At 41.3% G+C, this 13,990-nt stretch overlaps 1 protein-coding gene across 21 annotated transcripts in view; it reads right to left on the reverse strand.

Annotated features, from left to right (window-relative positions):
• Positions 1-13,990, reverse strand: part of EPB41 (erythrocyte membrane protein band 4.1) — a 240,694-nt gene that overhangs the window by 213,710 nt on the left and 12,994 nt on the right. For 12 of the 21 annotated variants that reach the window (XM_004455661.5, XM_012524142.4, XM_071217592.1 and 9 more), the window contains exon 1: positions 8,857-9,097. The exons of 5 other annotated variants lie outside the window; for them this stretch is intronic. Coding sequence is in view for 1 of the 16 variants with exons in the window: in XM_071217591.1 (XP_071073692.1) it covers positions 8,857-9,203 (347 nt within the window). In the remaining 15 variants the exon portion in view is untranslated. Of the gene's footprint in view, positions 1-8,856; positions 9,262-13,990 lie in introns of those variants that run through there. 4 more of the 21 variants (XM_071217591.1, XM_058304759.2, XM_004455666.4 and 1 more) reach the window with 4 other exon arrangements.

Below are 13,990 nucleotides of genomic sequence, written 5' to 3' on the forward strand. Positions count from 1 at the left end.
GTTTGAGCACCTGCTTCCCAAATATGAGGTTCCAGGTTCAATCCCCCCACCTCAAATTAAAAAAAAAAGTGGGAGGGGGATAATGTTCTAGATTAAAGAAAACTAAGAAAAGAGACATAACCAAACACAATCATGAATACTGAGTGGATACTAGATTTAAACAACAACTACAACAAAAACTATTAAAGACATTTTGGGAACAACTGAGGAAACCAAAATATGGGTTGAATAAGGAAATATTGTTAATTTTCTTAAGTATGATAATGGTATTGTGGCTATATTGAGTAATATCCTTATTCTTAGGAAATGTACACTGAAATGTTTAGGAGTAAAGTGTCACGATATATGCATCTTACTTTCCAAGAAAATATGATAGAAAGAGAGACAGAGAGAAGTAATGAGAACCAGCATTCAGAATTATAAGACAGGTCTTAAATACTGTCCTAGAATTCACATTCTCACTGCACTATAGTTATTTATCTAGCTATTCTGCTAAGCATTATCTGTGTTTGGCAGGATGGAGAGTGAGGAGGACAATGAAAAACATAATATTGACCCTCTACCCTCCAGAAAGGCTCACATTCTCATTGGGAAATGCCAGTTTATATGCAATATAAAACAACATGCAATAAATCTGGTGTTTAAAACAAATAAATGCTGCAAGAGTTCAGAAGAGGATATCAATAAACCTTCAGAGAATAAAATACCTTTGAAACCTCTTCACTCTAAGAGGCTTCTTATTCTTGGCCTCCTTTCTCTTAAACAGCTCTCCTTTACCTATTGGCAACAACTGATTAATTATTTCTTACCCAAAGAAATTATCTGGAGACTGTTTAAATATAAAATGCATATTTCACCTGTTTGGAACACAGGAAATTATTTTAAAAATAAAATACTATTGAAAGGGGATATGGCTCAACCTGTTGGGTACCTGCATACCACATGGAAGGTCCTGGGTTCAGTTTCCAGTGCTTCCTAAAGAAAATGAGCTAGACGCCATACCCGCCGCAATGAGCTAGATACAGCACCCACCACAACAAGCAGGCACCTAAACAAGCAGATGCCACAAGCCAGGAGATGCCACAGCCCACGGGGAAAAGATGTGGCTCAAGCCACTGGGCACTGGATTCCCATATGGGAGGTTCCGAGTGTGGTTCCCGGTACCACCTGGGGATGGCAAGGAAACAATGAGCAGACAGAGAAGAGAACCATGTGGAGGAAGGAGGGATAAATAAAAAAAGAAATAAACAATCTTTAAAAAAAAAATTTTTTTTAATTTTTAAATACTGGAAAGGCCACTAACAGACTATGTAAATTTTCTTTTCTTCAAAAGCAGTTGTGTTATTTCAAGTGCTGAAGATGTCAGAAAGCTTAAAAATTTAAAAATAACCTCAGAGCTCTTTTCCAACACCAGATGGAAAGAAATTACTCTAAAGACACACATACATCATATGACACCATGCAAAGGGCTTACATAATTACATAATACCATCAAGATTAGCAGGACTCTGCAGGTAGTAAACTAACAAAAGTGTCAATTTTATGAATCACTCAGAAAAAAGGACAAGAAACAGCAAGTGGGTGGTAACAAAAACAAACAAACAAAGCCTTCCCCAAGCTGCGTTCCATGTGTCCCTATTGCATGCTCAAATGGTTGGCAGTGGCAGGTAAAATTTGAGGGCTTAAATCCTTGGCACTCTTCACAGTTCCGCCTGTGTCCATATGGCCAGAAATTGGGGAGTAAAACTGAATTTCAACAATCTGAACCAAGTATATGATCAAGGTGTAATACTCTTTACTTGAATATAACATAGAACTTCAAATAAATAAGTTAAAAATACATGTCTGGCATATAAATTAAAATGATATTTCTTTATAAGATGATATACTCAGATATGTCATAAAGATCTCGTAATAGTATCACTTAAGAATTTATGTAAGCACTAAGTAATAGCTGTATATCAATCACAATTGAACCTTGGCAGAGTATTACATATTCATAAATTACCAAAAGTATACATTTCTTTTAGACTGGGTCACAGGCTTAAATGGGTTTAAATTAAACCCAATCAAAATAACCTTATGCTTTAATATAATTAAATCCCTGAGTGTTTCTCACTCAAAACTTTTAGATCATCACTTTTTATGGTATATGTAGATATTATCAAAGCATAACACATAAACCTCAGTCTATGTTGTGTCCAGTGCTGCAATTCAGACATATAGAGGACCTACCAAAAGTTGATTTTTTTAAAAGTCGATTTACATTAGGATTTTTGTGGAGGATGAAAGACACAAAGAGGTGGATTGCATTTGTAAATCACAAAAAACTACAGAAAAATATATTGTATCCTTATTTATTGTATTACTTTGGCCTATTTCATAAAAGGAATTGAGGTATTCCTGTCTCTATTAATACTTAATAGAGCATCTAATGACTCTTCCAATCTCATTTATCAATATAAACTCATAGCATCATTTATTAGACAATCTTGCCTCTTCCTACACATTCTGCCAAGGTAAGTACCTACCCACTCTGCCAAGATAACTTTAACCTTACCCAAGCCTCCACTCCATATAGCTCAGAAACAATTTTAATCTCCACAAACAGGGATGGCCCTGAGAGTTACAGATGATAGAAAAGGCCCTAGGATTGACTGAGTGACAATGACTGAAAGACCCTTTAGCCATGGGAAAGGAGTAGTGATTCAATATATAATCACAGTTAATACATATGGATTTATCTTGGAGATAATCAAGAGATAACTGCAAAATGAGATCTGATCTTAATAAAATAATAAAGTAAACATGATGCCAGACTGGCTCTGGAATTTCTATACAGAAGGAATGTTTATAGGCAGCAATCTGATAGAGGATTTGTGTAGTAAGCATCTAGTGTTCACTCAGATTGCATGTTTATTTAACGTAGTTTTGGGGGAAGGTGTTGAAGAGTATGGGGTGTACGGCAGTTTGATATGGTTCATGAATTTCAAAAATAGATAATGAATTATTAGATTATGTTTGTAAATGGGTGTGTACCTGGACGTGATTAAATTATGATTAAGGCTTTGATTGGGCCACATCAGTAGGGTGCTGAGTCCTGGCCCCTTGGTGGGTAGGGATTTAAAGATAAAAGACATGGCAAAGGAGAGGGTTGGGGGTTTTGATGCTGTAGTCTTGAGCTGGAGTCCCAGGAAGGAAGCACACAGAGGAGCTTTGTCATGAGGAAAGAGAGAAGACCCTGGGAAGAGAAACAAGACATTCATCTACAGATGGCCTTGTGGAGCGAGGCAAAGCCTAGAAAGGCTCATAGTCTACAGCTGACCTTGTGGAGAAAACAGAAGAGCTGAGCCCAGAGAGAGATGTACCCTGGAAGAGAAGAACCCAGGAAGCCTGAACCCTGGTGGACTTTGGCAGCCATCTTGCTCCAACACGTGGCAAAACACTTTAGTGATGGAAGTAACTTACACTTTATGGCCTGGTAACTGGAAACTTCTACCCCAAATAAATACCTTTATAAAAACCCCAACCGATTTCTGGTATTTTGCGTCAGCACCTCTTTGTTTGACACAGGGTGGGAGGTATTAGAATCTCTTAAAGCCATTCCTTGAATTGTATTTACCACAGCATGGTATGGTGCTTTTCTGCAACGTCAAAGAGCTAGCCAATTTTTCATCATAATCATATTCTACCATTAAACTTTCCTAAAAAACACTTTCAAATGAGATCAGCATTCAATATATAATATCAAAGCTCTCCTTCCTAACACCTGCAATTTCTGAATAATGTTCATTACTATAGTTTTTTCTTCATCTTTCTCATTGTGTAAACATTAAATAAGAGCAAATCAAAACACTAATCTAACCCAGTGTGTACACCAGTGTATTTGTTACCCTGCATTTTACTGAATACACAATGAACCAACTCAGTAAGAACACACCAGCGACATACCAACAAATTTAAATTTTTCAAAAAGTAACCTATATATCTGGCATCCTGCTTTCCTCTAACTAGAATCTAATATAAATGCAATGAATCAATCACATTTCAGAAATTTGAATGTCTAAATAAAGTCCCTAACTGATCAGTCCGGAAGGCTCTTTATAAATTTTCATTTTGGGGGGATTTATTGAGAGAAACAAGCAAAGTGATTTACAAAAAAAAAAGTTCTTAGGGTTATGAAATAAGGTGATTCCAAGTAACTGGGACAAAACAAGTCCTTTTGAGGTAGTGATGAATCTGCTTCTGAATATGCATTTGACCAATCACCAGCTTGACAAGACTCTTGGAAAAATACACTGGCAATACTTGTGCTGGCCTGCTTCTTAGATAACAAGAGACTGGTCTAAATGTATTCTCTTCTTGATTTCAGGAGCAAACTCATCCCCCTCATGGCCAATGATACTCTAAAGCTATGAAATCAGACTGTGCATATTAAGTTGGATTTGTACATTCAAAAAATGTACAGCAGATGCAGCTCAAGTGGTTGAGTGCCTGCTTCCCACAGGGAAGGTCCCAGGTTCGGTCAGCAGTGCCTCCTAAAAACAAAAACAAACAAAAGCAAACAAAGGAAAAAACCAACTTAGGGGAGCTGATGTGGCTCAGTGGTTGAGCACTCAAACTTTCCACATATGAGGTCCCAGGCTCAATAATCCTCAGCCCCAGTACCCCCCCCCCAAAAAAAAAAAAAAAAGAACAAGCCTTATTGCTCACATCGTAAATTAGAGATCATATATTTTAGGTCCCAATCTGCTAGTAAGCATATCAAAGCACCTGCAAAGGATGCAAGAGTCCTGTGACTTTAGGCAATGCTCCTGACAAGTTTAACTCTGAAGCTCTTATTAGGAACAGGATGTAGGAAGCCAAGAAGCCAAACAGCGTCCTAAGAACACTATCTCCCATATTATGAATTTGTTTAAAATTAAGACCATAAACTAAGGAAAAGATGTAAGGCTAGCTCTGAAATTTTTAAAAATGTTAAAACTCAAGTTTCACACAAGAAAATTTCACACTGGTGAACTTTAAATGTGGGGTAAAAACTTGACAAAAGATAGTAAGAGGAAAAAAAAATATGTAGCTCATATCTCAACAAAATGCATAACCATTTCTTTCAGAAGAGATCAGAGCCTTTAAAATCATTTAATTTAGGTATGATCCCAGAGGTATTTCTTAAGGAAAAAGAAAGGAAACAGGATAAAAGCATTTTTATTTTATTTTATTTTATTTTCGGTTTCACAAACTCACATTTATTCACAGATTGTCAGAGGGACAGGGACGGACCTTTGTCACTGGGGACCCCCAGGGTCTGGCAGTTCCAAAAAGCATTTTTAACTATGCAAAAGAATTTGTGTATTGTATCATGTTATTGTATCATGTTATTTTATATGCTATATTAAGAGTAATCCCACTTTAAAGAATAGGTTAATTCCCCATAAGTACCTCTCAAATGCAAACAATGATTTGGGTGCTTAACAAATATTAAAGAAATATTGACCATCAAGAAAGAGAACAGGGAAGCAGACTTGGCCCAATGGATAGGGCATCCACCTATCACATGAGAGGTCCACGGTTCAAATCCCGGGCCTCCTTGACCCAGGTGGAGCTGGCCCATGTGCAGTGCTGATGCACGCAAGGAGTGCCGTGCCACACAGGGGTGTCCCCTGTGTAGGGGAGCACCACATGCAAGGATTGCACCCCGTAAGGAGAGCTGCCCTGCGTGAAAGAAAGTACAGCCTACCCAAGAATGGCACCACACACACTGCTGACGCAGCAAGATGACGCACCAAAAAGAAACACAGATTCCCAGTGCCACTGATAAGGATAGAAGCAGTCACAGAAGAACACACAGCAAATGGACACAGAAAGCAGACAATGGGGGGGGGGGGGGGTGTTAGGGGAGGAAGGGGAGAGAAATAAATAAAAAATAAATCTTAAAAAAAAATACTTATAAAAAAAAAGAAAGAGAACAAATGCAGAAGAGTAAGCAGAGACTTTCTTCTGTTAGCTTAGTCTATTTGCTGATACAGACAGTTTCTAAGCATTAACCTTGTCATTGGAGTTTTAGATCTGTGTAGAATGGAAGCCTAAAAGTTTTTTAAATTCACCATTAGCCATCATTCATTATAAGTGCTGCACACACACATGCACTAAGGGAACATTTAGGTCCTAAATCCTTTTAACAAATACCAGTTAAAGAAAATCCAACTGGCTGGCCATACTAATGAAGCTCAAATAAAATCTGAAACAAAACAAACAAAAATTTCCATCAAGTTCTTTCCACATAGAGCACTTTACCCCATATTTCAAATAACCAACATATGGAATATTTTTAAGCATCTATATACAACAAAAACCATTTAAGAGATAAGATATGACATATACACATAGGTGGAACTGCATGGACAAAGGTACAGAGATGGTAAAGCATGGGTTATTACTGAGAAGTTCTATTTGGTTGAAGAATACAAGGAATAAGGGGAATAAAGCTGGAAAGGTAGTTTGGCCCTATTATGCAAGACTTATCTATAAGACATTTTACACAAACATTGATGTAAATGTTGAGAAAATTTTGTTGAGGCCAAAGATTTAAACACATTTATTCCTAAGCTTGAGGGGAAAAAAAATTAGATTTGTTAGTCGAAAAGAGGAATCAGGTTAGCATGCTGAACTTGGTTCTGCCAATGAGTTCACTTTTAAAAGTGGCATAGATTTTTTGTGATGTATATATATCTTCAAAAAAATTCAATTTACTAAAATGATGGGGGTGGGGGTTGAGGAGTGGGTTATATGGGAACCTCTTATGTTTTCTAATGTAACGTTCTTTGTGATCTATTAACTTTAATAAAAAAGTGTAAAAAAGAAAACAAAAAAGTGGCATAGATATACTTCAACTCTTAAAAAATTGGAAAATATATTGTATGCTTTATATTGATGTTAAATTTCTTGAACTTGATACTACAGAACATTTAAGGTAGATACATAAGTGAGTATTTCTGTTCTTAGGAAATAGACAAGGCAGTATTAAGTGTTCAAGCATTATGTATAGAACCTACACTCAAGTGTTCAGAAAATGCGTTGATAAATAGACAGAAGACAGACAGATGGGCAGATAATAGATAGACTGATAGACTGATGGACAGACAGAATGACACCCAAATGTTGCACGATGTTAAAAAAAGTAGATCTGAGTTTCTGGGGGGATAAGGGTATGTTGGCACTCTCTGTCTGGGGTTTGTATTATTTTTTATATCATTCTGTAAGTTTGAAAGTATTTCAAAATTAAAAGTTTAAATTTTTAAAAAGATACACTTCCTTTTGTCCAGAAATATCAATAATACCTATCATTATCTTAATTAGAAGCTTCTTGTAGAAAGCACTGAACTGGTACCTTGATTCCAAGGCAATCTGATGATCAGTTATTATATCCAATTTTTAAAATCTGATTGAGTGCTTACTGTGTGCTAGATACTCTTCCACGTACAACTATTATATAGATTATAGTAACACACCCAAGAAACTATTTAATAAAACCCACAATTTTACAGCTGGCAAATAATTTACGTTTTCAACATAAAGAAAAGAGTGCATCAAGTTTCCACAAAAAGAGTTAATCCTAAATCAACAAAATTGGTCTGAGAAGAACTGTGTAAAGGAGATACATATTCTTAATTAAGAAGTCAAACTAACATTTTGCCAGGTCTGAGAATAAAGAAAACAGAAAGAAGCAACAGCACTGACATATATCCTCAAGAGAATATAAATCACCTATAATAATATCCAAGACACAAGACACAACCATTTCTTGCAATTTTCCCTAAAAACAGAAAGAACAAAATAGCAGCTGTGAAAGTAAACTACTAAAAAAATCTTGGAATCTCTTATTAAAAAAAAAAAAAAAAACTATCTCCTAATCAGCAACACATGCCAAAAAAACGACAAATCTCCACAGACTAGTCATTTATGGCAGTGTACAGCTAGAGAAACAACAGGATGAGAGTAGCTCTCCTATGGCCAGAAACCAATCCATCAGCAATTTGTTTCACGTGAGATCGCTTTCTCTCTCAAGAGAATGCCTATTCCTGGGAAGAATAAACCTGTTTTGGCAAAATCTCACCAGGGATAATAGCCTGGTGATGAATCTCAGAGGACCAGCCTAGATCCAGACTCTCCACAGGTACAAGCATCCTGGCAAGCATTAGGAAATATTTCCAAGCTGACAGATGAAAGAACTGAAAAAGGAGGTCACGAAGCTAGGAGAATAGATTTAACTCTTCGGTCACTAGGAACCAGGAAGGCTAAAGGGAAAGCATTTGCTCTCTGAGGTTTGGAGATTTTTTTGAATGATGCAGGTGTCTCAGGCGGGAAGGCCTAAAAGACCTTCCAGGGCTCCCTCCACCCTTCAGATTCTACCAAGCTACCTCATAGCGAAGAAATCGCTTGGCGACTGCACCCAACACCTTCGCCATCTGAAACCTGCAATGCTCATTTCTTTTCCTTCCAACCCTTCTGCCCACTGTACAATGACTGAGACCAGAGGGTACCGATTTTCCCTCGTTAAAAATATACCCCGAGCCTAACTTTTAAACGCTCCTCCAGCCCAACCCCGCTCCGGGATGCCCCTGCTCCTTTCCGCAGGAGCTCCCGGCCCGCCTCCTTTTCCTCCCGCGGGCCGCATCCTCGTTCAACCGCTTCAGCGCTCGGGAGTGCTGAGGCCATACAGCCCGCGCCCCTGGCCCGAGGCCTGCGGGGGGCCGAAGACAAAGAGGCGACGACGACGTCGCCAGGACCCGGCCCCCGGGGACAGCTCCGCGCCCTCCCCCCCTTCCCTGCTAGCGCGCCGCCGCCGCTCAGCCTCACCGGTGGCTCCCGGGCCCGGCCCCCCGCGCCCGACGCAGCAGCCGCCAGATGAACAATGGCAAGAGGAGGTGCCGGCGTCTGCGGCTCGGGCCGACTCCGGCTCGCTGGCCCGCAGGCGGCCGGCTGACTGACTGACTAACCCACCGACGGAGGGAGGGAGCGAGGGAACGTGCGGCTCCAGCGCGCGCCCTCTCCCGCTTTCCTTCCGCGCGTCGAGGCCGGCGGGGCCCGCAGCCAGCCCGCCGGCGCGTGCCCCTCCCTCTCCGGTCGCCACAACATTGTAGTAAATTCCTATTGGACGGCGCTGGGGGGGAGGAGGGGGCTGGGCCTGCGGCCCGCCCGCCCATTGGCTGAGGCCAAGTTCTGGCTCCTCAGGTTCCCCCTCCTCTAGGTGGGTAGGGAGTCGGGAGGGGAAGGAAAAAGAAGGGAAAAGGCTAGGGGCCGGTCGCCTGTGCGCACGCGCAGGTCGAACCGCAAGTCGAGCCCGGGTGTTCCTGGCCCCTGCAGTCCCACGTGGGTAAAGAAACAGCTAGTACCCTGGACGAAGAGGAAGCGTAGACGAGAGCCAGGTAAGACGCCGAGATTTAGAAGCCCAGGGAAAAGGAATTCACATAGAGGCTGCTGCTGGGCTATCCCAGGCGTAGTTCGGTTCCTGTTCTGCCTACTAAGGCACCTAAGGCACCTAGAGACCTTGGGTAAGCTATTCAGCCTTTTGGGGCTTCAGTTTCCCCATCTACCAGCGTCACTGTCTCTAGGCGCCATTCCAATCTTGATATTCAATGAGTTTACCTCTCCTGGCAACTGTGAGGCCTGAAATAGAAACTCAGAGTTGTGGCCACGCCAAGATTTCACCTCTTCTCTGCACCTAATTTTGCTTGTACCTTGGCACCCTCAAAATCATAAACCAAAATTCTTTGCTCTGGAATTGCCTGGCATTTATTTCCCTCCAGAAGTTTTAGGGGCTACTTGAACCTTCATACTCCCTACCACGCTGGTCTCTGAACAGGTTGTGATCCCACAGAGCGGAAAGAAGGTAAAGTATGATAGGTTCTGATACTCGCATTTTAGAGATGAAGAAACTGAAGGTGGGAGGCTTAGATCTGCCAGGATAAGAAGCCCCACACAATGGTATCGGCACCTGCACCCCAAACCACAGCGCTTACTAGACCCTTTCCTGGCATCTAATCCCAGCCCCCTCACAGAACAGCTCAGCCTCTGAAAACAGACTACCTGGATTCAATTCTCAGCCTCCAACCCTTCCTAATTGTTTGGCGTTTGTCAAGTACTTAAGCTCTCTCTGTGCTTCACTTTAATATTTCTTACGTCATAGAGTTATTGTAAGAATTAAATGAATTAACTAACATGTAAAGGGCTTAGAACAGTGCCTAACTTCAGAGTAAGTGCTACATAAGTGTTAATTATTACTAATATTTGGAGACTAAAATATGGACTGAGAGATCTGGGGCTGTCTGGTGTAATAATAATAAGCACTGGATTATTGAGGCAAGCACATTACATGACTTATCTGCTTGAAACCCATCATAAAAACCCCTTGAGGACTGCCTGACTACCCTATCTAAAACAGCCCCCACTCACACACCCTTGCCCTGCTTTCATTTTACTTCATAGCACTTACCCCTCCCTGACTTTCTACTATATATTTATTTGGTCTCCACCCACTAAACTACAAGCTCCAAGAGGGCAGGAACTTTGTCCCTCTTGTTCATCAGCCAGAACAGCACACAATAAGCATTTGTTGAAAGACTGAATGAATTATCCACATTTTACAAATAGGGAGATTGAGTTCTAGTAAGGGCAGGTGACTTGGAGACAGTCATTCTATATATTAAGGGTGAAATATCTGCTCTTGACTACTCTGGTCCACTTCCTCAGATCCTCAACTTTAACGATGCTTTTGACTCAAAAGCTCCATCCCTACCACTTCTGTGCTTGAGAAACATCCTTCACCTATCAGACGGAGAAATCTAGTGCTATGAAGGATGCTTACTGAAGACCAGTCACCAGGAGGCCCCCCACCACCACCATCTTACCTAGCAAATTCAGATTCATGAAAAACAATATTCTCCTTGCCATAAAGTGGTAGCCAATGACACATAATATTTAAAGAGGTTTAGTTGCATGGAATGTGTATCATTTAATAATCATCACTCTGAAAATAAGTAGGGGTCTCCAACTAGCAGAAAACAAATAAACACAAGTCTGGTGTAAAGCACTCTTAAAGTCAGAAGGCTGTACAAACATCACACCAAAAAAAAATGTTGACACAGGCTTTAGAATCTGAAAGGCCTGAATTCCAGTCTTGGCTTTTAATTCTTAACCTGGAGATTAAAGGGCTTTGTAAACTGTAAAGTGGTATCCACACATGGGGGATTTGGGGTTATTAATTAGGTACACACCATCACTTGTTAGGCTAAGTGCCCAATCCCTGAGTATAGCTGGGCCCATCACATAGTGGGGGCTAGGAGGATGAGAAATGCCCAATCTTAGTCAGAGAAACTACTACTCTTACCCCCTTGCTCTTCTGCTTTAGAAGGGGTTTCTACAAACCAGACATCCAATCCCAGCACACCTGCCATTGGGTACCAAGGGGAAAAATACCAAGCACCATCTCTGAGGCTAATTTCCTAGGCAGAAACTCAGCCCTGGCCCTGCCTGCTCCATGCTTATATCTGGATGGTGAGTGTACCATGCTCCACACCCTGGGATGGAGTCCCTTGGGCCACTTCTACCCCGCCTGCCAGCTGAGTCCACCACTGCCTCCCCCATCGCCCCTCCTGTTCCTTCCTAGGGGATACAGGCCCCGCTAGCTGCCTGTCAGCCCCTGGAGCAGTCAAAGACACTAAGAAAACAAACAAAGCCAGCATGAAAGGGTCCTAATCCTTTCCCCTTGCAAACTGAGCTCCAGCAAAAGCAAACACCAGCTGCACAGAAGAGGATAAAATTAGTTGGTAAAATTAAGTAGTGACCAGTGGGGACAGCCACTGAGGCCTGGCTGGAATATAGGGCCTCCACTGACCTGGAAGAGATGTGATGAGATTGAAAGAAAATGGGGGTGGTTTGGGGGAACAGTTGGAGTCTGAACCATCCCCAAATCTAGGATGTGGGTGGATTAAGGACGCAGCTGGCCTAGAGCTCCATTGCTAGGGCTCATGGAAATTGACTGATGGGGGAGATGGGGGTGGCAAGAAATGAAGAAGGCTTTGAAAAGCTAGGCCCACAAGTAAAGTGTTCTGGACAGTCACTATTAAATAAAAACCAATCCAGGTCCCAAAAGTAGATGCCCATGGTCATAAAATTGCAGTCACTTTAGACCTTTTAAAAACAAATGATAAACAAGCTATAAAGGATGAGGAAATTACTCTTCATTCAGTGGTGTGGTTTCTTAGGGGATTATTTTTAACAGTAGTACTTTACTTGTTCATTAAAGAATTAGCAAATAGATTTAAGTAAGAAGCAAAACATTTCTATCTCCATAAACCCACTACTCAGAAATAACCATCATCAATATTTTGGTGGGAGGGAAGCAGACTTGGCCCAGTGGTTAGGGCATCCATCTACCACATGGAGGTCCCCGGTTCAAACCCCCGGCCTCCTTGACCCATGTGGAGCTTGCCCATGCACAGTGCTGATGCTCGCAAGGAGTGCTGTGCCACGCAGGAGTGTCCCCCGCGTAGGGGAGCCTGATGCGCACACAAGGAGTGCACCCCGTAGGGAGAGCCGCCCAGCACGAAAGTGCAGCCTGCCCAGGAATGGCGCCACACACACGGATAGCTGACACAACAAGATGAACACAACAAGATGACGCAACAAAAAGAAACACAGATTCCTGTACCGCTGACAACAGCAGAAGCAGACAAAAGAAAACGCAGCAAACATACACAAAGAACAGACAACTGGGGCAGGGGGAGGGGGGGAAGGGAGAAGAATAAATAAATAAATCTTGGGAAACGGACTTTGGCCCAGTGGTTAGGGCGTCCGTCTACCATATGGGAGGTCCGCGGTTCAAACCCCAGGCCTCCTTGACCCGTGTGGAGCTGGCCATGCGCAGTGCTGATGCGCGCAAGGAGTGCCCTGCCACGCAGGGTGTCCCCCACGTGGGGGAGCCCCACGCACAAGGAGTGCGCCCGTGAGGAAAGCCGCCCAGCGTGAAAAGAAAGTGCAGCCTGCCCAGGAATGGCGCCGCCCACACTTCCCATGCCGCTGACAACAACAGAAGCGGACAAAGAAACAAGACGCAGCAAATAGACACCAAGAACAGACAACCAGGGGAGGGGGGGAAATTAAATAAATAAATCTTTAAAAAAAATTTTAAAAAAAGTAAATAAATCTTAAATATATATATACATATATATATATATATAGGTGGGAGAACTTCCCTTCTAGTATCTTTTCTATACATATACTTTCTTGTTTACATATATTAAAGCATATGAAAGTGCTGTATTTGTAGGTTAAAAATGGCCAAATAGCAATTTCGTATTGACTTGATGTGATGCTCTTTTTAAAAAGTTTAGACCATATTGTTTTGGAAACGACTTTTTTCATTTCAGTATATTGTGATAACATAGATGTTATCATTTTCTGTCCCTTTGAGAGGACATACCATAATTTATTTAACCCTATTGTTGGATATTTAGGTTGTTTTACATTTTTCTTTCTTATAAATGATACTTGACAAACATCCTTTTATCTGAATCATACCCATGATTATTTTTAAGATGTATTTATTGCAGCTTATTTTTTTTTTATTTTAGTGCATGAGGCTGCTGCACCAGTCGTATTTTGAGATAAAGGCAAAAGAAATCAGCAGGTGCAGTACTTCTGCACAATACTTTGTCTTTCATTTTGAAAGCACAGAGCATGTTTTGACCTCTTTGATAGAATGTACTTTGCTTGCAAAAATTGCATTAAATTCCATTAATTTCTGTCTGAAAGGGTTTTCTGTGCACAGTAAAAGCAAAAACTAAGTGTGGTTAAAATTTGTTTATTTTAAAGCAAATACATGAAGTGATGTACTTTCTGCTGCAGAGGCACTTCAAAGAACAAGGAGCAGAAAGGAAGAAAGTAAAAGAGGACCCAAAGGGACAGTTATGAAGGCATTTCTCTAGGCCTC

The sequence above is a fragment of the Dasypus novemcinctus genome, chromosome 9 (assembly GCF_030445035.2).
Source record: "Dasypus novemcinctus isolate mDasNov1 chromosome 9, mDasNov1.1.hap2, whole genome shotgun sequence".
Taxonomy (NCBI): Eukaryota; Metazoa; Chordata; class Mammalia; order Cingulata; family Dasypodidae; genus Dasypus; species Dasypus novemcinctus.